Genomic DNA, 23,952 nt, shown 5'->3' on the forward strand with positions numbered 1-23,952 from the left:
AGTGGAAAGAAAGCCAAAAATCAATGGATAAATACTCTTTACTTATGATGCATGATATATGGGGATTTTCTTTATTAATTTTTGAGGAAAAAATAACAGATCTTCCTTAATAGGAACATGTTTTCTTACATGAATGACAAACATGAAATGAATAGAAATAATTCCCTCACTTCCAAACATAAGAAATTGAAGGTTAAGTTGATCTTATTTGTTCTCATTTAATCAAACCTGTATTTTCATTTTCTTAACTCTTTTTTTAGGGATAGAAATTCTGTTGTAGGATGCTTTTCACAATTATTCCATTCTTAAATCTGAAAACTGTAAATCAAACTTGTACCATTCTCTGTACATTTAGCAACCCATGCCCTGAACCAGGGGTCAGGATTAGACAGTCTTAGCTTTCAAATAGTTAGACAAGAGTAAGATGATTGTCAAAGTCTATTTGATAGTTTACTTCTTCAAGAAAACAGGCTCTTCAAGTAATAACTCCAAAAAATATAACAAGCCTTCAAAAATTCCTTTGTTATCCATCAGGATAATCCCAGAACCATCATCAGAATTGTAAGGATTCACCTCTCAAATCTCTTGTTCTTTGTAATAGCAAAATGAAATACATTAAACTCTTAGGATGAGATGTTGACAAAAAACATAAACCACACATAAACTTCAAGTGTTGGGTAGAGAAACATGAATGTTAACTGTACTGAGCAAAATTACCTATTAGAATGAATGACTGGAGGAAGAATACTATCAGACTTGAGTGGACGAACAAACACTAGTATGTGATATTTAAAGATTCTTTTAATGCAAACTAGCAAGATGTAATATGAGAACAAAACTGAAAGATAACATAACCCCCACCCCGTACAACTGTAATAACTTGACCCTAACATCCTGGAAGTCACTGAGCAGACAGCAGTAAATACTGGATTTTGTGTGGGTTAACCCATCATTCAGAATTTATCTGCCTGGCCATCTTTAGCACATAGACTATAGATTAAAAATAAGTGATGCAATTCAAGAATTAGCAGGTGAGATGCTCTGACCTGCCTTAATACACAAGGTTAGGGGATCAAATCTGTCATGTCAGATCTGAAAATGTAAGAGAGCTACTTCAAATCTGTAATGCTCCTGACAGCGATTCATTAAATACTTGGGGGAACACTAAAGCAGAGGATTATACAAAATAATTCAATTCTGGTAGCATAACATAAATAAATAGTAGACAGGCCCATGTGATCCAATACATAACATGACTGGACAGATATGCCCACATCTGAGGAGGACCACAGGAAAGGAGATGGTACAAGTGTCATACTGAAGTAATTCGTTTGCCCCCAGTCCAAATCCCTGCCTTCAAAGAGAAACATGGGCTTTACTGCCTCTGGCTTGTATTTCCACCCACCTCTGCTTGTAGTCTACAGCCTTCAGTTTCCTAGCTCTTTCTCTGTGACAAACCACATGACAGTTCACTACAATACACTTGTTACGCTGTAAAGCAGCGAGACAGATGAGGATCTTGTTTCTAGGACATAAACAGGGCTGAAGAGCTGTAAAGCTCAGAGGCTTTTTAACCAGTCAGCTACTGATGGAGAAGTACAGTTTTCTGCAGGAGGACAGTTCTCCGATTGTCTGCACATGCAAATAGTAACTGTGACTTATCTGAACAGATTTTCCTGGGCATAACAAAAAATTTCTAACCATAAACCAACTTCTTTTCCAAATTTTAAGTGTATCCTCTCAATTTCCACATTTTGTCCTGTAAAAGGAGGAACAAAGAACTTTTTAGATAGCATTTTTAGCATATAAACCACTGAGAAGCAGTAAACAGTCATATGCATTACCCCCAACTAAAAATGCTTTTTTTTCTTCTATGAGGAACATACCCTGCCTCACCACAAGCAACAGTTATTTCTATGCCATGGTTTTAGAAGGATCCCACGCAACCCTCTGAATCAATTCTGTTTAGAAATAATGAGTCAGAAAGAATGCTCTTTTCCAGTTTTAGAGAACAAAGGAAGCTAATAAAACTCTAGAAAGTGAAATATTAGTATAATCTCAAACAATTTCAATTCTTTTTGTCTGTGGCCTCTGAATGATGGCAAACATGCACAGACAGTTTTTATTTCATCTTTCACTTTGAGTTAGCACCTAGCTCAAGTAAAAATGAGTAAGAATGTCTTACCTAGTAAAGTTGGCTTTTCCTGTGATGATTCAGGCTCTGCTGAACACCTGCAAGACCGAAGAACTATCACACCTCCGAGTACACCATCTTCATTGGCTAGAAAAGGTGAACCTGGGTAAAATCATTGGGGAGAATTATTTGCAATAGGAATAGTTTCTTGGGTATTTTTTTATTTGACTTTCCTGCCCTCCCTCTTTAATCTTGTCACTAAGGGTTGACAAGACTGTCAGGTCAACAGTGCTTTCACAAAAGCATCAATTTTATTTTTTCTAGTGTTTCTAATGAGTAACTTCCTAAATAGTAACCTAATCTACCAGTAATCAAAGAAGGAAAAAGAGCTACATGGGTAAAAAACATATTGGAAATTACATTTATGAGTGCAAAACCATTTGTTCGTGGATCAAGGAAGATATAATAATGAATAATGGAGTGTCAAGTTGAAAAAACCCCCGTGTCTCAATATTTAGTTCTTTCTGTGCTATAATTAATATAAAGATGGCCACATATGAAAAGAATCAAGCAAATCTGGGTCACTTTTACAGTTTATTCATTGTTCCCAATTTAAAGCACTTTGTACATAGACATCATCAAACTGATATAGATTGTCTTAGCAGAAAGGCCAAAACACATCCTAATTTTTACAGTGGCTTTTCTGTTGTTAATTTAAGACATATGATATAAAACATCTTCTATCAGAAGCTGGAAAAGTTTTAAAGCGAGCTGAATCAAGTTTAAGTATTCTTTTTCTGGTTTGTAATTTGAAATGAGTTTCCTACAGTTTTAAATGTGGAAACAATGGTATGATTTACATATGATTTTAAAATATCTTGAGCCACAAGATTAACCAAGTTCTTGCATTTAAGCCCAAAGAGACCCTAGTCACACATTTGCAATTCACTGTGATTTAAAGTTGAACATACAATTGCAACAAGCATTTCATATGTTTCTTTTCAATGATTTTCATTTAAATAAATTAGTATACTATGTCTAGTGTACAGACACTGTAGAAGGATTTGCTGGCCACAAGAACTTTAGAGCAGATCTACTCATCAGCCTCCTTCAACTTGCCCACAGCTATGTACGATTAAAATTACTCCTTTAATGCAAATAACAACATAAAACACCCCCAATGTGAACCAACTTCAAGCTTTACTATAAGGAAAACTAAAAGCTTTACCAGATTTTCTCTTGACTTAAAAGAAGCTGTGTTCAAAAGTGATACAAGGTGGTCATTACAACAGAAGCCCATATTACAAGAAAATAGTAAATTAATAAATACTAATATCTTATTTGATCTAATGTAGACAGATATTATCTTTAAAGCACCACTTGTTTTGTACAAGAACTATTAGTAGGTACCAATTACACCTACTGTATTACTCATTCATTGCAACCAAATCCCTGTGAACCAAGAATCCAGCCAATCATAACATAATACATAACAAAACAGGAAAATATGTTTGGTTAAAATAGAAATGTAAGGCTTGTGAAGAGTTTTACCACTCAAATCAAAATCTTTCTGTCTATGCTTTCCAAGATGCTAAGTATATCTCTTATACTTTCACTGCATTAACCAAGTGGTATGATATCTGCAAGCAAATGAATGAGGAAAAAAAAGTGGCTTTCTTCATAGAGGACATGCATCCTTTAATCTTTACTTCAGAAACTTGGGTACTTCAAAGACAACGTCTTAGCCTGAACTTGGTCCTGCAGACCTAATTTCATAAATTATTCAGGGTATAAGCCATGCTGTGGTGAAAATTCATGGCAAACAATCAGAAAAAGTTTCATTTTGTTTTTTAATAAGCAATGCTTCTCCTAATCTTTCAAGGTTCAAGTGAAAAATACTAATAATCCCTTTAATTAGAATGGTTAGAAATATTCTATTTCAGCAGCACATAGCCAGCAAACACTATTTAAAGCAGACAGCATGTTTGAGGCCATACTAAAACATTAAGGCTGTATGAATGTGCATAAAACCAGACAGCAACTACAGATTATAGATGCCAATAAAGTCTCCTTCTAGAAATGTTTACACTGGGTTATCACTTTTTTTTTTAGTGTTTTTCTTTCTCACACACTCAGAAAAGAACAGATGAAAGAAGAGTCTGTAAACTAACCAATCACATATTTCTTCATCTTTCCTAATAGTTTTGTCAACTATGTGCCATCATCACTACTCAAATTTTCAATAATCTGAATAACGTGCACATGCTAGACTCTCTCTTTTTAAACTTTTAAGAGAAGACTTGGCAGTGTATTTCTTTTCATGTAAAGAGTCTGCAGCAAAACATGTAACGCTACATTTTCATCAGAATTCTTTCATTTTTACAGGGATTACTTTGCAAGAATAAAATGTTAATTTTCTTCAGTGGAGTACAGGATGAGAAAAGTAATCACGCAAAGTGCATGTTTTGTGAGACTTTTTTTTAAAAAGGGGTTAAAAAATTTAAAACTTGAGCTTCAATCACATAAGACAAATCTTCATCTTACAGTTTCATCCAAAGACTTGCTCTACCTAGACACGCACAACTATGCTTATGAGAACCCCAGTTCTCTCAGCATAAATAGCATTTATTTATTGATTTCAAACACGCTGTCCATTGTATTGCCCTAAATATGTACACAATTGTTTTCTGAACCAAGTTACTTCCTTCAATGCTTATGCACCATGGAAGCTTTAATACCAGTCCACAAAATTCAGAGGCTTTGAAGTCCATGCTAAACACTCAAAAGCTGACTGTATTAATTCAGCCTTTGCTGAAGTACATTACCATTCTCTTGTTATTTCAACCAGAAAACTCAAGAGGAGGATTAATTTAATAGCCTTGTGCCTGAAAAAAGCATGATAAAAACATGATGAAATACAGTTTTAACTTCAGCACTCATAAAATACACCAGATGAGCAAGAAGCTGACTTCTTTAAGAATAACACAAGTTGGGCCCTTGGAGTAAGGACAAATGTTAGTTATGCCACATGAGACCAGGTCTTACTGCACTAACTTTGTAAGAACTGACCATAATGGTAGCACTGGGGTGATACAGAGATGAGTAAAATGGCTTAGAGTGACCTGTAGTGGGTAATTTGAATGGAATATTAAACCAGGAAATGTCTTAAAAGTTTGCATTATGCAAACAAAACAAAGAAGACAGGACACATTATCTATTACTTGCATTATTTGCCCAGTGGTGCACATCAAAACCCAGAACCTAGAGGCTACCCTCATTTGTAGCACCTTGACCAATATACTACAACGCAACGATGAAGATGACTGGACTGTGTTGGCTTTCTTGTTGCAGCCCGCATGGTTCTAGAACTGTAGTAATAAAGATTGAACCGAAGTCTATTATTGTCATCTGAGCTACTGAAGATTTTTTAAAAAACACAGAGCCAATTTTTAATCTCTCACTCAGCTGCAGAATGAATATTATTCTAGAAAAAGTCTTAAACAAGACCATATCCCTCCTTCTCACCTCCAAACACAAGCAGCAAACAAAGACACAAACATACAATCACTTGCAAAACGCCTGCAATGGTTCACAATCTTCTCACCCATACCACTTCCACAGGCCATTGCCCCACTTCTGCTGAAGGCTGCCATCCACAGAGTCATCGAAAGCAAATTGTGTGACTACACCCTCATCCCTTCCACTTGCTTTCACCAGCAATTTCAAGCTAAACCATGTCAGTGCAAAAATCAGTAACAATATAGCATGTGCCTCCAACTCACTGCACTGGCTAAGTTGTGAGGAATCAACCTCTAAAAAGTGGCAGTTAAAAACAGTTGCCTACAGTAATACGTTACAGTATTCTACATTACAGTAAATTCAGACAGACTGTTTCTCCTCTCTTAAAAATCAGACTCTAAGCCAAATTAAATACAAACAAAACAGCACATTCTTTAAAACAGAGAATGTATTTTATTTTCCAATTAAAGCAATTTTTTTTTAAAAAAAGTTAAAAGAGGGATTCAAATATTTTAGTATTTTTTTTAAACAAAGATATTTCTGGATATGCAGACTTATTACAGAGAAATACAATTAGGCTAAAGAGTGTATTTTAACATAGAGTGCAGATGAATAAATCTATGTTAAGCAAGATTCTAGACAGCTGAACACTATGCATCCATCAATAAATCTGTAAAAACAATGGTACAAAAGCAGTATTATACTTTACTTCTAAACAGGATCCATGTACTGTACACATGAATTAATTTGAGTCTTCTCAAAACACTGAATTCAAAGGTTGGAAACATATTTCATTAATTTAGTTCTTAAAAATTATTTTGTTACAGCTAAGCCACTGAGAAAAAGAAATAATAGTGCAAACTTCTGTAAAAAAGAATATAGGTAATGGTATTTTTTCATATACATTATATTTAATTAGTATTTAAACAGGAACAGAAAAGGTGCAACTGAAATACTGCCATATATTAAGGTCATAATGGTTTCTCATAAGAAGGAAAAAGTAATCTGGCTCCCACACTCCTAGACCATTTTTGCACCTCTGTACTCTTAAGAATGACAGATCTTGCTGTACAATTAAAAATGTAGGTAAAATAAATTAAAATATGCCTACTAGCCAAAAATATTTTTTTCTACTGCAGTAAAATCAAATTGTTAGACAAATCTTTGATCTAATAGCTTGCTAGTGATGAAACTACAAAAACCTGGGGCTTTTAATACCGTTTTAAGTCTCATGAAACTCATTGTTCCTTCCCAGTTATACTGGCATACCACTGAATAATTTGGCATGAAAAATCCAAAGCAAAACTTCAACTACAGCATTAACTAATAATGTTAGCACTGACTGGCCACACCAGAGAGAAGGGGTAGGAAAAAACAAACAAAAAACATCTTTCAATAGTTTTGGTTTAAATCCTCACCTCCCCCAGTCACAAAATTACATTTTACAAAACACATTTCCCTCCTCCTAAGCTCAGCGACTCTGTTGAGCTATCTGAGATTTAGAAAGCAGAGTCAAGTTTTTATTTATATGTTTTGTATGTTATTAATCTGCAGTAACGGTCTCTTAAAAATAAGCAAGCAAGTCTTCACTGCAACTCCACATTTGTTGATCCCATCAAGTTCAGCAAGAGTAACTATAACCGATCACCAAGACCCAGGTTCAGCCTCAGACCAGGGATAGAGCATAAAGATTTCACAAGCATTACAGCAAATAAAGGCCTTAACATTAAGCCTTGCTTCAGAAGAACTACAGCTACAAGTAAAGAATCTTTTTTCTTCTGTCAAATTAAACTGCTCCCATGATGAAGATTGCTTCCTCCAGAGCACGTGATTGACAGGAGATGTTCATTTCTCATCCCACGCTTTTTTCCCCCCATTTGTAGCTACTGGACAGATGCATTCTAGCATGGATTCAATACTAAACTTTAAAAGAAGTGTTTTATTTAACACTTACTCAGCTGAAGGACTAACCAGCTGTTCATCAGATGTTTTACATCCATACTCTTCCATAGTAGAGAAACCATTACCAGCTTCATTGCTTACATTAGCTTTCAAACTCTTCAGAACTTTGCTCTAAACACTGACTGTGGCGTGGTGTGACCAGTTAAGCATTTTAGCATCCCCCTGTTTTAAGCGAGTACAGCTAAACAATTCTAAATCTTCTTGTGCTGCAATGTGAGTGAAATTCCGACTTTTTCAGGTCAATAATCTATAGACTACTTGTGCCACTGGACTTTGTCAGCTTGTGTACAGAATGTGTTTAAAGTGAAGCTGTTTGCTACTCTGCTTCTGCTGTGTATCCCACTGAACTTCAAGCTAACAATTTAATAAACATTAGAGGAACATAAAAGCACTAAATCAAGCCTGCTTTTAATTTTATGCACCATTATTTGTTAAATGTTTAAGCGCAAGCTGTCTGAAATCAGAGATCTTATTTCACAATAAGTAAGTTAAAACATCTGTTTAGAATTTTTAAAGAAGCTGCAAAGAAAAGCACCTGTACTTTCAAACTTTACAGGTCAGATTTAACAAAACAAATGACTGAGGGTACCATGATCCAACAAAATACCAATGCCTTTGACAAGAAGAAGCACAGGCAGGACTTAGACAAATCTTCGTGTAACACCACCCCGTTGTGTTACTTTTTCAGCTGGTTTTATTGTATAGATAATGAAGAGGCCTATTCAGTTCAGCCTACCATCAAATACAAACTTGGGAAATCATAAACTTGCAGTGGATAAAATAGGTTATATGAAATTTGAGGATCATTCACTTCTCAAATCTTTTCCTCTGTGTCATAGAGAAGACATAATAATGCTTCCATAGCATTCTTCCTCCGTTACAAAATCACAAAGGATACTACAAAGCTTAGAATGATGCAGCACCAAAATATAAAGTAACAAGAACAATGTGCAATGACAGTCACTGGCAGTCCTGTAACTGCTTAAGTATGAAGCTTTTTCCCCTCCAAGAAGCATAACTCATAATCAGGAAATTCATATTCTATGATTCCTAACTGTCCAAACTCCTGCTCCCCAGAGAAGCACTTGACACAAAATTTCTACAGGAGAAAGCATCAGCATTATCCTTCTGCTATTACCTTTCTGCAGACATTGCTAATTTGTGAACTGAAGCACAGCTTAAAAATACAAGAAAAGACAAACAGATTTCCAGTAAGGGAAGAACAAATATCAGATTCTATGTCTTTCAGCTCATTATTTTCTAATACTTTATAAGAAGCTTTAAAGTACAATTCGTAATGCTGCCATTGTTAACAGCCCAGATTTCCCGCCAGTGAGATGACACAAACATTTACTCTAAGTCTACATTCCACAAACTTGGCCACATTTGAAAGGAATGATGAGTAACAAAATCCTCTGTTCTTCTGTTTGGAAGGTATTTGTGTTTACAGAACACCATTCTTCAACTGTGTACCAAGTCTTCGGTGCTCTTCAACTACAGATATCAAGCCCTTTGAGTTAGAAAAATCTAAATTTAATTTCTCTCGCCTCCAAATCAACCATCAATTGTGCGTTATCCATAGTAGGCTGGATCTGAGAAGGGATGAGAGAAGCACATCTGCCATTAGTTTGTTCATCACCTGCTGTTTAAACAGCACTCACTGTTTAAGCCAGGCTTTCCCTAGCTGGAAGGATTCCCAGGGCTCTGTGGAGACTCGGAGAGCTCTGTAAACAGGAAGCACCAATCTGATGGCAACTGCCAAAATCAGCTGTTCACCCCTCCAGTACAAGTAACGCACATTTTGACTTCTGACAAAACATTCTATCTCTGCTTTGTTAAAGCTCCTTTTTTTTTTTTTTTTTTTTTTTTTTTTTTTTTTTTTTCCCTTGGCCTTGGGCCACTGTAATTCTGGTGAAAGTTTGACAAGACCACAAAATAAGGCTTCAAGAAAGGCCAGTAAGGAAAGAATCCATGATATCAGCAAGTCAGCTATTAGCCCGTTTAATCCTATTGTTTCACAATGGTAAGAAATCTTGCATCATACCATATATCCTGAGATGTCAACTAGCACATCATCTATAAAAATTCACAGGAAAAAATCTATTTAGTACAAGCCTATTGTTTTAAGCATAACAATAAGTTTTCAACTGTTGCACTATATTAGCAAGACATAACTTTGCATTCAATTTTCAGAGTTGCCAATATTCCCCCAAAATTACACTACTGGCTACAGATTTAGTACTATGTCAAATGTAAAGAGCAAGATGTATCTGGATTTTGAGGTTTTCCTCAGCCAGTCTTCATTCATATGACAGCTGAGGGTAAACTAGATTTTATGCTTTCTAATCAAAACACAGAATCCAAGTACTTCAACTACAACAACAAAAAAAAGGTGGCTGTATCTTTTTCTTTTCCCCACATCAGAATTGCCCCAAAGTACAACTGAGAAGACAATACATATACCTGCTGCTGTCAGGCAACAAAAATTTGCAGTGATAAGTTTCTGAAAATACCAGACAGACCTATCCCTAAGTAAAAGTGAAACTTTAAAAAGGAAATCTAAATCACTATTTTTATCAAATCTTCCTATCATGAAAAGCATTAATTTGATACTGTCTCTCATAATTTTCACTTTCCCATGTTTTGCTGGTTTTAGTCTGTTTTCCCAAGGCAATATGACATCACACATTAGCCTGTATCTCTGTCTGTGCACCTCCTCTTTCTCTACAATGAATAGTTTCAGGTATAACAAAAACTTTAGCAATATTCAGTATGTTCTTATGTCCAGTACAAACATTTTCACATTTTCAAGAAAGAATACAGTGCATATATCACATACTAGCCAGTTAACATTTAAAATAAAAGCATCTGTTATGCAAACTGATGGCAAAATGCATTTGGACTAAAAAGCAAGAGAAGAATTGCATTTTGGCTAACAGTTACCCAAAAGAAACCCCAGAAAACTCAAAGCAACTTAAAGAAGGTACCTCAACTAAAAAGTTACTGAATTTTTGGTCCTTTATCTGACAGTTTCTAAGAATTACTTTGGCAGTAGCTTTCCATTTTGTGTGCATGCATGCACTAACATGAAACTGCATAACAATATGTACAATTTATGCTTGCTTTTAGTACTCCTACCACAAGCAGCACAATAAATTTTGAGAGTATGGACTGAAGATCTGACTTTCCTGAAGTTAGGCCACTTCGATACAACACCTTCAGAGCAGTGTTCCAAATCAGTGAAGTTATGACAAGCACCCTTCCTAAAGACTTCTCTTGGGTAAATAAATCCCCAGTGTTGTGCCACTGTGCACTGGAATAAGTGATTAAATATAAAAAGTTACATTCATGCTGCTTGGATTATAGTCTCTTTGGCGAACATACCAGGATTACTTTGTTCTGCATTCTTACAGCACTGAGAAATGACTGCAATACAGTAATAGATTGTCATATGAAGGTGGCTTCCCCTCAAACAGTCAAATGTAACGTTGTCAGAAGCAGAGTTTAATACGGAGTCAACATTATAAACGGAAATAAAGAAATTGGAACACATTGCTTGCCAAGACCAAGAGCAACGGTTCCTTCAGTTCTAATTAAAACACCATAAAAATGAACTTTGGCAACACAGTGTACAAGAAACGTTAATGCTGTCCACAAGAAATTCCAAAGGTCAAAATTGTCTGTGGATTCTAATGCTTCAAAAATTTTAAGGGGTCTAAAGACAGTGCAAGTAAACATAGATGCAAGAACCTCACTGGAAAATATTCTATCTTCAAAAATTCAAGCTAATATAGATATTCTAAAATTCTACATCCATATTTTTGGTTATGCCTCGAAGAAAGAAAACAAGATCTATATTCAGGAGAAATTAAACATGTATAAGTATTCATGTAGTCATATCAATTAAAAAATTGATTTTAATTTACAATAGCCTTGAATGAAGTCTACTTCACTTTTTCAAGAAATTAATTTCACCATGTAAATAGCAAACCAGAATCTGTCTGTTCAAAACATGTAATGAGAACATGCAGTGGTATTGAGGTCTATTATATTTAAAAGGGTTAACATTATGAATAATTTTTATGAACGCTCCTAAACCACCAATTCTAAAACATGCAATTGTACACCACAGCCAGTGATTCAGGCAGGAAATTCTTCAAACCTCTTCAGGTATTCTATGACTCACATAACAATTGAGATATTTCCAAGGGTTTTCCTTTATATTTCCTAAAATAATATTCTATGGTTTGATTTAACATTTTTTTAGATCTAACACACACTAAATTTGAAGCCAACTGCAACATAATGTTTCAACAGAAATCACAAAAATAAGTATCTTAATTTTGTTTAATAGGGTTAATTGCATTTTAAACAATGTTAAGCAATGTTTAAGCAATTAGCACCATATACTTACCAATAAACTTGTTTTGCATAGTCTCTAGGAGAGCTTGATGGGCATCTTCCGTTTGCAAAGCACATGAACATTCTCTGGCCAGTATGGTTCGGACAAGGTGCTCTCCACAACCTAAAGAAACATTGAGAATAGTCAGAATATAGAGACCACTATGAAAAAACTGTCATTATTTTACATCATCACAGACACAGTAAAAAAAAAAAAAAAGCATATGGCAGGTTTCTGCCATATTTTTTTTATTTTTAAAGTGAGTGTTATTGAGTCACACAAAAATTCAATAATGTCAGCAGTTTTTCTCACAACTTTCCTGAAATTTCTACTGTATGAAGTCATAAACCAAAAAAAGGTTAAACACAGAAAGAAGAAACAGAAATAGTGAGAAGAAACAGCAAGACTGTCTCTGACTTGTCATCTTTATCTAGATCCTGCAATTTTCTCTTAAAGAATCCTCTTACAAATAATTCTCACAGGAACGATCCTTGGATGCAACTCTCTTCAAACCAAGAAGATCTTGTTGAATGCCACCATAACTCCTTTGCATGATTTAATCTTCTATTTAGTCCATCTGGTTTGGCCTTTTGTCAACAGAAGAAATTGTGAATTTACCTGTGCTTTTTTGACAGGGTGGCTGGCTCATTGCACTCCTAATAAAAATTCCTGTAATTTTTAAAGGTCTGACTTTAAAAAACTAAAAAAAATCCAGCAAACAATCACTTATTGCCTCAGTGCTTTCTGTAACTGTCCCCTGAAACCTGTTGATGATGAAGACAAACAGGTCATTAGTGCTACTCTTACTCTGTAGGAACACTTTCACACCTGCTGTTTTTCTCCCACGCCCTTTTCGATTCCTATACTGTGCTTTGGGACATACAGCTCCGACCAAATGGTACAGTGCATGTTTATTGGATCATTATTTTCTTGGATAGGGAAACATACTGATGATATTCTCTGCATCTACACAAAAGTCATTATACTACTATGGCTCCCATTTGTTGATATTTCTCCTCAATGGCAGGGAAGCAGATGAAGCAGCTGGAAGAGGTCTAACCAAGCTGAAATGGAAAATAAAAGGAAAAAGGGAAAACACAACTAATTTACAGCTGCAATATGACAATGATTTTAAATTATCTAAATTTAGGTGATTACAGTTTGATCAGACTTGTAATTTCAGAGCATATCAGGGACAAAACCTGCATTAGACACCAGAATATATAGAGAGAAGTCAAATATAGTCAATTCCCAATTATCTCTATATATTTCTAGCAAGTTTCTCATTAACCATGACAAGATGTAAGCACCATGCTGGCTCCATTAAAAAGTCTGCTATAATCCAGTTGGATTTATTAGCTCAGGTGAAGAACTACATCCATACACTTACGCAGCTTCCAGAGACAATTCATGGCTGGAAACAATCTCAGTACTTTCACATGGCAAAGCCAAGAGCTGGTAAAACATCAGATCTAAGCTGGCTTCGGACTCATGTTACTGGAAGGACTAACAAGGCCAGAACAGAGAAAACTGAGCAATGCTGGCTGAAGCCAACCTAGATCTGGCACAGACAAAGAACTAATAAATAAACTCAACCCAAACTGGCTCCAGTGCAGCCTGCTGAGCATCTTGTCACTGTGCTTCCCAATACACTGAGTCTGGAGCACTGGCGGGTTTGGGCACCACATCTCACGAACACGCATGGGCAGGTCTAGCGCTGTGTCTTGGAGCTACTCACTGACTGGCTTCTTGCTCTTCCCACCACTTTTAAGCCCTAATTAACATGGCAACCTACTCTAAGAATCTCTTTCTGCCTACTTGTCTGCTTACTTACCCTTCCCCTTAAAGATAAAATTGAGTTTAAAAAAAACTGTTCTTCAAAAACTGCTAACAGAACAGGAAAAAAAGAAGAGCCCTCACCCCTCATTTCCAAAGTTAAAAAAAAAACAACAACACACCCCCCCTATGGAGCACTATATATGCATTAGATGTTGGAGAATAAGCCCAGGGACCAAATTGCAGAAAAACTGTGTACACATGTCCTAAAACCTTGGTATCTTCAATCATCAAAATCACACAGTCTTCAGTTATGTACTCATTCTAATGGGCAGTGTCTCCCAATTAAAACAGTTTGGTTAAACTGAATTGTTTGAAGTGGGGTGCTTTGGCATTGAATCTAAATATAATTGGCACAACAGAAGGACAAGAAATTCTCTGCATAGCAAACAGATTGGGTAAAAAACAGTTATAAATTTAGAGAAAAATGAAAGAGCTGAAAGACTACAACAATTACACAGCAAAGTGAGACAGGTCTTGAGAAGCACAAGGAAAAAAGTGTTTTCACTGAGACTGTCAAGCTTTTGAGTTATTGAGTTATTGAGAAAAGTCCTGGTTGGGACATTATCTTCAAGAGGCTCACACAGTACATCTGCTTACAGGAGGAACTGTCCATTCATTGCCTCATTACTTCCATGCTCAAAAGCTTTTGGCCACAATAAAATTAAGAGTTAACTAATATTTATTCAAGACAATGTATAAAGAATATGCAAATACTGCAAGATGTATTTTACCCATAGATCACAACATGGCTATCACTTTTTTCTTATAAAGTAAGAAAATTTAATCATGAAGCTTTGCTGCAAAGAATAAAACTAAATAAGTGTATGCTCCAACAAAAACTTAGCAAGTTGACTTTTTTATTGAAAAGAACCTGTTAACACCTTGAAATATAACATTTATACCCTATGTGAGGTAAGAAGGATAGGACTTAGCATGTGAATCAAGCAAATGAGACACAAAAAATCAGTGAGCTTATGCATCTCCTATGCATCTAGTAACAAAATCAGATGTTACTACTTTAACATTTTTAATTCCTAAATTGGCATCAGAAAGACAATAGCCATTTTTTAGCATGATGTATAATGTTATTTTCCCTTAAGATAATGATTTTATTGAAGAGTTCCCAAAACATCAAGTCTGCTAAAAAAAAAAAAAAAAAAAAGATAGAGACAGAAAACTTAATATGGGTTAAGAACAGCTGCAGCCCACTGATGTGATCCAGGATCAACCACAAGGAAAGCAGCCTTGCAATTCTACTAACACATCACACATCTCTACATCCCCACAGACAAAGTCATTTCTTTTTGTCATATTTATGTCAACCTGTAAGGCAGCAAACTTACAGACTGCTGCTGGCAGCGTACGTAAAAATCTTTCAACACATCACATGCCAGCAATCTGCAGGGACAGATAAGTAAGAAAAATAATCCCCCCATTTTGAAAAGAAAAATTTGTTACTGCAGTTTTTGATGTAGGAACATCTGTTCTGAACAAGAAAAATAACAAAGCAGTGTTTCACATACTTTGACCAGATAAGGGCTGAGAAAAAGAATTACACTAATTATTCCAATAGAATTGCCCTTCCTATTACCTCAAGTTAGAATCAAATACTAGAGTGTGAACTGTCTTACAGGTTTAGAAGATCTATATATGTCTACAGCCTCAAACTGGGAAAACACCGAAGATAGACACAAAATAAATGAATACAGAATTACAGTAACTGAAAACTAATTTATAACTTACAATATAAAGTTGTGGGTTCAAATTTATCATTCCATTTACTTGTAATCTAACCACCAGTATTAGCCAACTTCCAAAAGAGTTTTATTAACATGACTTAAGACAGCAACTACAGTCAACAATACTTTAACGTTTTTCCAAATCATGCACATAAGCTGATGAGAATGTTAATCTGGATCATTTGCTTAACTATCTCACATTTTACTACATTTAACCCAATGTGTTATTATACTTTGCAGTTTGTCACTGAATAATACTGAAACAAAATCAACAGGGACTCCTAGTAAGAATTTTGCAATTCTACATTAAAGTCTGAAACGCACTTCTTTTATTAACTTTCCCGTAAACAGAGTTTAAATAATTTTATTATCCTTTCCCAGTTAAGATGATGACTTCTTTGGTAACCTGAAGCTCATTATATCTCAGACAGAAACACTTTGAAGTGACAGACCAAAGCTTCCATAAGCCTTCACACAAGAGTGACTCAAATAGAGATGACTATCTGGAAAAATTTACTGGGTTAAATTAGTACTTCTCACTGAAATAACTGTTTCATACAGCAAACAAATTATTTTCTTAACACCATGATGTTGTGCAAACACCATGTTGCCTACTCATAACCCCTCCGCTGACAAAAATACTCCTGTTGGAACACACTGCTGTTCATGTTTGCAGAGTTATGTACAGTTTGTTGCCTATACAGGAAACGTATAGTCTATTTTGATACATACATACATGCAAAGAAAAATATTTTGATGCCTCCTAGGTTAAGGAAAAAATAGTTAAAATAAGAAACCAGGTTCCTAAAGGCTCTCCCAAGGTATATGCCAGTAACAGGCTTCTATGACAAGGGAAGCAAAGAAGGATAAGGCTTGACAGACATAACACATTTATTTTGCACTTGAACCAGAAGACTTGTGAGAACCAGAATCTAAACAAAAAGAAAACAAAACCAAACAAAAAAACGCCAACCCCCCAAACAACCAAATTCACCAAAAAAAAACCCGCAGAAAACCTGTCTTCAACCAGAAGCTTCTAACCTTGCCTGAAAACCACTTGGAGAACATAGAGAAAACTCCTAATAATCACACAGAAAGCTTCAGAACTGATTTTTCAGAGACACATCTTCTTGGAGCGTGCCACAGTACAGCTTCTAATGCAGTGTTTCTTTTAAAGTGCAAAGCTGATAAACAGTTAAATATGATTTTGCTCTTCTGTGGATATTTAAACATGCAATTTCTGAGAATAATACCACTTTTCCTATTCAGACACTCTTTACAGATTCCCTCAAGATCCCCATAAGAACAATCTGGCAATCTACAATCTCTTTTTTTTTTTCCACAGTCTTTTTTTCCTTCTGCTATTCTATTATAACTTAACAGTTATATATGTATCAGTAGTCCTCCCAAGTTACTATTTCAGCCAAAAATAGCACCAAGCCCCCAAAAGGCATTTTTTTGAGCTTCGAGCACAGCAAGATGGTCATTCCTGCACTCCATACACCAGATATTGCTGATTAATGAGTCGAGTCAGGCAAACCATCAGCATCTGTGATGTTGCACAGTGCTGTACAACACGTGAGATATGTGTCTTTTTGCAGAGGAATGAGAGACAGAGACCTGCTACTATGCTGACAAATCACAATATTTTTTCTACTGTCATTCATAATTCCATCAGTGGGCAGATACTCTAGACAGCAAGTCCTTGGTACCTAAATGTCAATATATGCACAAAACAAGAAATGTATCAGGGTTGCATATCTTAGCAGGCAGAAATATGAACTGCACACCTTACCAACCCATTTAAAGATTGAAGACTTTTTTGTTATAGTCCATAAAGTTATATAGAAGTGCATAACATGATTCCAGTTTTTAGTGTCTTCTGCGTATACCTGATCACATTAGGAATGAACAAAGCTAGCAAAGTCAAGTTTTAAGAGCATATGAAGTACTAGCTGTTATGCTGTAGAGCCAGGGCCAGTCTTTGCATTTCAAGCACTGTTTAGCTGTACGCATATGATGTTTTTTAAGCTCTAAGACTTTTTGAATGTTTTGTTCCATTTAGCTTGTCAGTAAATTAAGCCAATGTAATTCAATGGCATACCACCAGATAGGTACATACTGTGGCACGGTAGCTATGGAGACAATCCAGATGCTGTTTGTGAAAGTGTCAGTTGCTGAACTGAGAAAATAGACAAGGCTGTTGTTTAAGCTTAAAATTTTGTATTTTTCCTTCCTAAGTGATCTTTTAACAGTCAGTAACTCTATTCCATAGCAATCTGCTAGTCAGCCTAGGAACAATTTTCACAACCAAGTCAGTGGGGTTTTTTTGTGGGTTTGTTTAATTTCTTTAAGACTATTAACACCTGTAATTTTCAGCTATCATGTTGGATTCTATTTTACACTGCGTACTATTTTAAATAAAAGGTAAGAAATCTGAGCTATAATGTTTAAACTTTAACCTAACCTTCTGTACCAAACAGGAACTACTACTCATAGGTTATACAAACCTTAACTTTGGTCCTTAATTTGAGCTTTATGCAAGAAACTAAGGATTAAATTACTGTTTTTTCCTCAACATAGCAACTTCTCAAGTAGATTTTTAATGCTTGAAAAAACCGCAACAAGAGGGGGAAGAACCCAGCACAATGTAAGCTGAACATCCCATACAACGCGTGCTCTGCATCTTATAATGTTCTACCAATGGAACCAAGATGGCAAACGAAAGGAAGGCCTTCTGCAAAGCAAGGGCCTCCAAGCAGCGTGTCAGAAAGAAATTGTTTTTCTGCTTCTTTTGATGGGAGATGCTTTCAAGTCAGGAAATTAGAAACAGGTGTGCCAGAGGGCACACACACATCCATGCACCACACTGAAAAACACGCGTTTTCAATTTTCAGACATGAAAGAGACTCCTGTTGAATGGAAGGAGAAATGAAAATCTAGCTTTCTTTCTGCAAGCCATAAGCAGAGAGCTTATGGAGCTTTGACAAGCTGCCGGAGCCTGTCTAGCTATTGAAACATACAGTACCTCAACACAAAGTGTTGGAACTTGTTTTAAAGGAGTACAAAATGGAAACTTGCATTACTCACAACCATTTGAGAATGGAAAAATTAATCTAGTTTACTCCACTGCCAAAGTATGACTCTTCTTTGTCAGAAGCTAAAGATAGAAGATACAGGTTGTCTGTATTTTATTATCCATGCCATACAACAGAGTCTGAACCTGGTCCTGTTAAGTTGTTTCAACTTTCACGTTATTTTCAGTTACACAGTAGTGCCTAGAAGTGTCAGTTAACAAGTTAAAAACATATTTCTGCTAAACTATTTCTGCTTTATTTCCTGAATAACTTCTAGTTACACCTAATGGAAACACAGTGAAACCTGTATTTTAGTAAGCTGTGGTTGTCATTACCAGTATTTCTAGAAAGAGGTGACTAAAATCTTGCAAGTCAATGATTTTAAAAAACAAAATAAAGTACAGCAGATATTTGACCAGTAAAATACTTATACAGTCAAATAAAATAAAAATTCAAAGACTAATTCCAAAAAGACATAAAATGCTACAGTCTAGCATAATGCACTACACTACTAAATTAAAGTTGCATAACTTATAGCATTTTGTACTCCTATCAGCTGCTGCATCTCGCCTTCATACTAGCAGGGGAAATTTTTAACTTACTGACCTGCTGCCAGGAAGAACACCTGCAAACAAAGTCCTGTCCAATTCCTAAATTATTGATTCTAGAGGGATCAATGGAGAACGTTCTTGTTGCAGACAGAAAATTCTTAGATGTTTTAACTTCCAAAGTAACAAACACCTACTAAGAATATGCAAATAGAAACTTTCCAAATGGTTGTAACTTCAGTAAATTTGGGTAGATTTCAAAGATAACAAGAGACAAATTCAACATCCAGAGAAACTCTGTCTAAAGTATCTTCTCTAAGGAAAGGTGGGAGAACACTTTTTGTATCTTAAAGTTTTTAACATGGGCAAAATAAACTAAAATCACTCTGAAGAACAACTCATCTGGCTTTTCTATAGTTTTACAGATAAGGGAAAAGAAAAAGGCGAAAGAGTTAAAATATGCCAAATGTGTGAATCCTTCACTTTTAAATAACGGGAAATGCCTGGTAGCTAACTATTTAAAAAAGCTATTTGTTTCAAGATTTATGAACAAGTATTACGAATATACCTCCAAGAGAGGTTAGAATGAAGAAAAACTGTAGTTCCATTGAAGAGGATGTGCACTTTACATTCTTCTCTACGTTTAATATATTTTGAAGGATTAATTTCAGTTAAACTGAAGAGGAAAATGCAAACTCTTTTTTGCCTAGGCCTTCATCAGAAGCTTTGTTGTACTGGTCTCTTTGTTAAACTTCTACAGCTTTCCAAGCTACACCACTTTGTCATATAAAACTTACAGGAAATAAAAGAGCAGCTTATGTGCAGCTAACTAAATGTATACAACTGTTTTCTTCCGACTGTAGAAAAACTCATTTAAGACCTAAAATAAAAAAAAAAAAAAAAGAGTTCCGCCATCTCCATTTCACTTTACATCCTTGCACCTATTTCAAGCCATCTGGTCAAGGCACAGCAAACTGGAACAGGACTAACAGTGTTCAGAGAAGATGGTGCTGCATGGCTGGCTGCTGCCCCTGGTTATGAGCACGCTGCTCTGTGAGCAGCAGGCCTTCTGCAGCAGACTACCACTTCTAAAAAGCCCGTGCAACTTCACACTTAATGTAATAATATATTGTAAGTTCAATTAAAATGTCAAGAGGCAGTAAGCACGCTTTAATTGTTGCATCCATCCAGTTCCGCTTCAAAACAACCCTTCCAAAGGCAATTCAAACAATCATTCTGATTATTTTGTGGACAAACCCATCAGCTTTGAACACTGCGGTACTGGGTTTAATTGACTGCTTCTTAATGCTACCATTGCCACAAATCATCTCTGGCTGTTGCTTCCTCTCTCTTCACACAGCCTTGTGGTGGTAGTGGGTTAGTTCAGACACCACATGCTACAGGACTGAAGCCTCCAAACAGCATCTGGACCAAAAGGCTGAACCCTTGACAGAAGCATTCACTTCAGAGGTAAATACTGATCTGTCCAGAGATAGACCTCTTTCTTCCTCTACTCTCTGGTTCACTGTAACAATGATATAACTCTCCTCCATATGCAGCTGCTTCATCTGTGATGCATGAAATTACCTATTATTCCCCAGATCTTACAGGACCAAACTGATTTTGAGTGATAATATATATTTCTACAAAGAGATTAACTGTATCATAGTACCCATCTCACAAAGCGTAGCTCAAATGATCTATACAGGATATAAGATTTGATGTGAAATTCCCCTGGACCTTTGGAGCATGGACTCAGGAGGACACAGGCCAGACAGACAGACGGCACCTGCCCAGGCATCCGCCGTCACTGGATTCCAGTGCAGCCACTACTATTGTCAACAGATGGGGATCATAAAGCTGAAGTCCTACATCACAAGCCAATTTACTTGCATTAAAGCTTCCTTGAAAAATATTTACTTTATAGATTTGCACATCACCGTGGTCCTTGGGTTTTCAAGTTTTCAAGTCAGAATCTACAGTTCAGTGGCTTCTGTTAGGAGAGACCAAAATGCTGGCTGAGGGCATAGCTCAACAAGCACAACCCATCTCTCCATAGGTGTCATTTCCTATTCCACATTACCTGTTCCATTTTGTCAGCAAAAGCATTCATGAGGCACACAACAGACTGGAAAGAAGAACAGATTTGAACAAAAAGTAAAAGTCTAAGCAGGAAAAGGCAGGGGGAGGAAGACTGAATGCACTTATTTCCTTATTGATAAGGATTTAGAAAACAAGAGAACCCTCCTTGAGCAGGGAGCTGGACTAGATGATGTCCACAGGTTCCTTCCAAGCTAAACAATTCTGTGATTCCTTACAATACAAACATGCTATTTTTCACTTCATGGAATGAGGTATCGTATATTCGTATGTATATATAACACAGCTTTAAAAGTATTTTGATGCAATCCCTAAAATGCCTTTGTAAGAACAGAGGTCACTGCTTTTGACCAAAGACCTTAGTAGCCAGTCATTTAGGATCTTGGTGAATTCACCAGCACAAGAAATTGTTAAGGTAGTCAGGCATATTGTGCTTATTTACACAGAATACATACAGTCTGTTCCTGTAATCCTAAAACATTGCCGTTATCTGCATCTGATTTTCAGTCAGTCAGGAATAGACTCTGGGCATAGGAGAAGAGCAAGACATCACTGAAAGACTTTTCTGAGACTGAATCCTCAACTACACCTCAGGGTGGGTCCATAAATCTGATATCCCTGCTACTTTCTTAACAAAACACAACTTTGGGCTCAGTCCTGAAGCCCAGTTATATTTGTTAACATGGCGAATTCTTTTTTTTTTTTTAAGGATTACAAAACCATAATGAGGTCCCATTTAAATTCTCCCTAGAGCAGCACATCACAGTACCTTTCTTGTATAAAATATTCTCCTCAAATGGATTCTAGTAAAAGCTGGAGACTTAGTGGCTTTGTGTTACAGAATTTCTGCATTTTGTAAATAATACAGGACCTTTTTTCTATCTTCAGAAACACAATATTAAAAGGTTTGCTGGCTTCAATGGCTGATAGACATACACAAAGCACACCACCCAATGCATGATGGCTAACTATGCTTTCTACTACTTTCTGTTGTAAAGATGTAAAAATAAATGCAACACATTATTCTCAGTCTCGACATTTCCACTCAAACATGCCACTTACAGTTGCATTTTCAAAACCTCCTGCATTAATTGTTACTGTAGATTTTATATTTGTCTTTATCTTTAATGTTTAAGGTTCTGTATATTCAAAGATAATTATTACTTTTCAACTTATCTCCCAGGGAAAACACTGCCTGCCTCTTACTCCAGTGGTATTACTTTTGGCATGGTTAGCAGATGAATATTCACAATCATCATGGCTATTCCAACTGTGGAGGAGATTCAGTGTCACATTTGATATTATTTTGAATGAAAAGAATATACACAAAGTCTTTGATTCCTATTATGTTCAGGAAAAAATAGGAAATGTTTTCTTAAAGCAGCCAAAAAACAGACTATTGTTTCTTCTGCGGTTGGGTTTTTTTTTTTGGCAAATGTTTTCCCTCCAAATAATACCCATCTTCCCGTGTTTACATTCATATACCAACAAAAAACATTCAAGTAAAGAGTTCCAAGTGGACTTACGTGTGTGGTTTTGGCCTCTTTCTTTTGGGAGGCTGTAGGGGTCCTTAAAGAGGAGGCCGTTTTGTTTGTGTCTGTGTGCATGTCCAAATGTGTGCATATGCATGTACAAGCTTTTAAAAAACAAAGATTTGCTTCTACTATGTTGATCCAAAAACCAGTTTAGCTGTTACTTACATTTATACTAAATAAAGACCACTGGTAATGTTCATCTCATTTAACAAGCTTTTGCTCGCTCTCTATCATTATTCTTGCATGGAATGGCACTTGCATTTTGTTGTTAGATGTCACAGTTAAGGTTGCCCAGGTACCTTAGCTATGTCTGCAACTGCAACATTCCCTGAATTTCTTGAATTTCAATACTGGTTTTGAGATACTTCGCGAATTCCTGTAATGTTTATCTTTCAGTTGCCAATAAAGTCCCACAACTGTATTTTTAAAAAAAAATTAATTTTAATATAATTCAGAGTTCACACATTGAAACACCTCCAAAAAAACCAGAAATATTTTACTTGTTTACACAGAAACTGAATTTTAGACTGAGAGTTAGAGAATAAACTTTGAATTTAAGGCTCTTTATATTCAGTCATTCCTAAGCGCCAACGTCTTCCCCATCCTGTCTTTAGAAAATCTTCATCTTTTGATTTCAGTTCTCCCACCCCCTGTTAAACTATAGCCATGAAATATGAGTTTTACAATATCCTGTATTTTATAAATCATGAAGTAACTTTTGAAAAGCCAAAAAAAATAAAACCAAAGACAGTGTGGCTAAACAAGAAGGCCAAGAGACTGTTAGAGGTAAGAAAATACCATTCAAAAAGTTGAAGTCATGCCCAAACAAGTTCAGAACCACCACCTTTGGCACATTCAGTATAAAATCATGATAAAAATGGCCAAAAATACTTGAGAAACAACTTGCTAAAGGCATAAGAACTAATACCAAATCCTCCCTGAAGACACAAAAGCAGGAAACCTGCCAGCATCCACAGGGCCAACAGAAGATCTAGATGGAAAAGCATGTCTTCAAATAACGTATGACTATTGAAAGAAAGCTACATGAATTTGGAAGTACTTTTAATCAAGTACTTTTATGGTGATGCCTTCTCCTC

The 23,952-nt window shown here is 35.9% G+C and overlaps 1 protein-coding gene across 3 annotated transcripts in view; it reads right to left on the reverse strand.

Moving 5' to 3' along the window:
* TASP1 (taspase 1) overlaps nucleotides 1-23,952 on the reverse strand; it is an 88,942-nt gene that overhangs the window by 17,162 nt on the left and 47,828 nt on the right. For 2 of the 3 annotated variants that reach the window (XM_026845874.1, XM_026845873.1), the window contains exons 11-12: nucleotides 12,030-12,140; nucleotides 2,186-2,296 (exon numbers count right to left, since the gene is read on the reverse strand). In XM_026845874.1, coding sequence (XP_026701675.1) covers nucleotides 2,186-2,296; nucleotides 12,030-12,140 — 222 coding nt within the window. Of the gene's footprint in view, nucleotides 1-2,185; nucleotides 2,297-8,959; nucleotides 9,340-12,029; nucleotides 12,141-23,952 lie in introns of those variants that run through there. The other variant, XM_026845875.1, reaches the window with a different exon arrangement.

This window comes from Athene cunicularia (assembly GCF_003259725.1).
Source record: "Athene cunicularia isolate RWA chromosome 3 unlocalized genomic scaffold, athCun1 chr3_part1, whole genome shotgun sequence".
Lineage (NCBI taxonomy): Eukaryota > Metazoa > Chordata > Aves > Strigiformes > Strigidae > Athene > Athene cunicularia.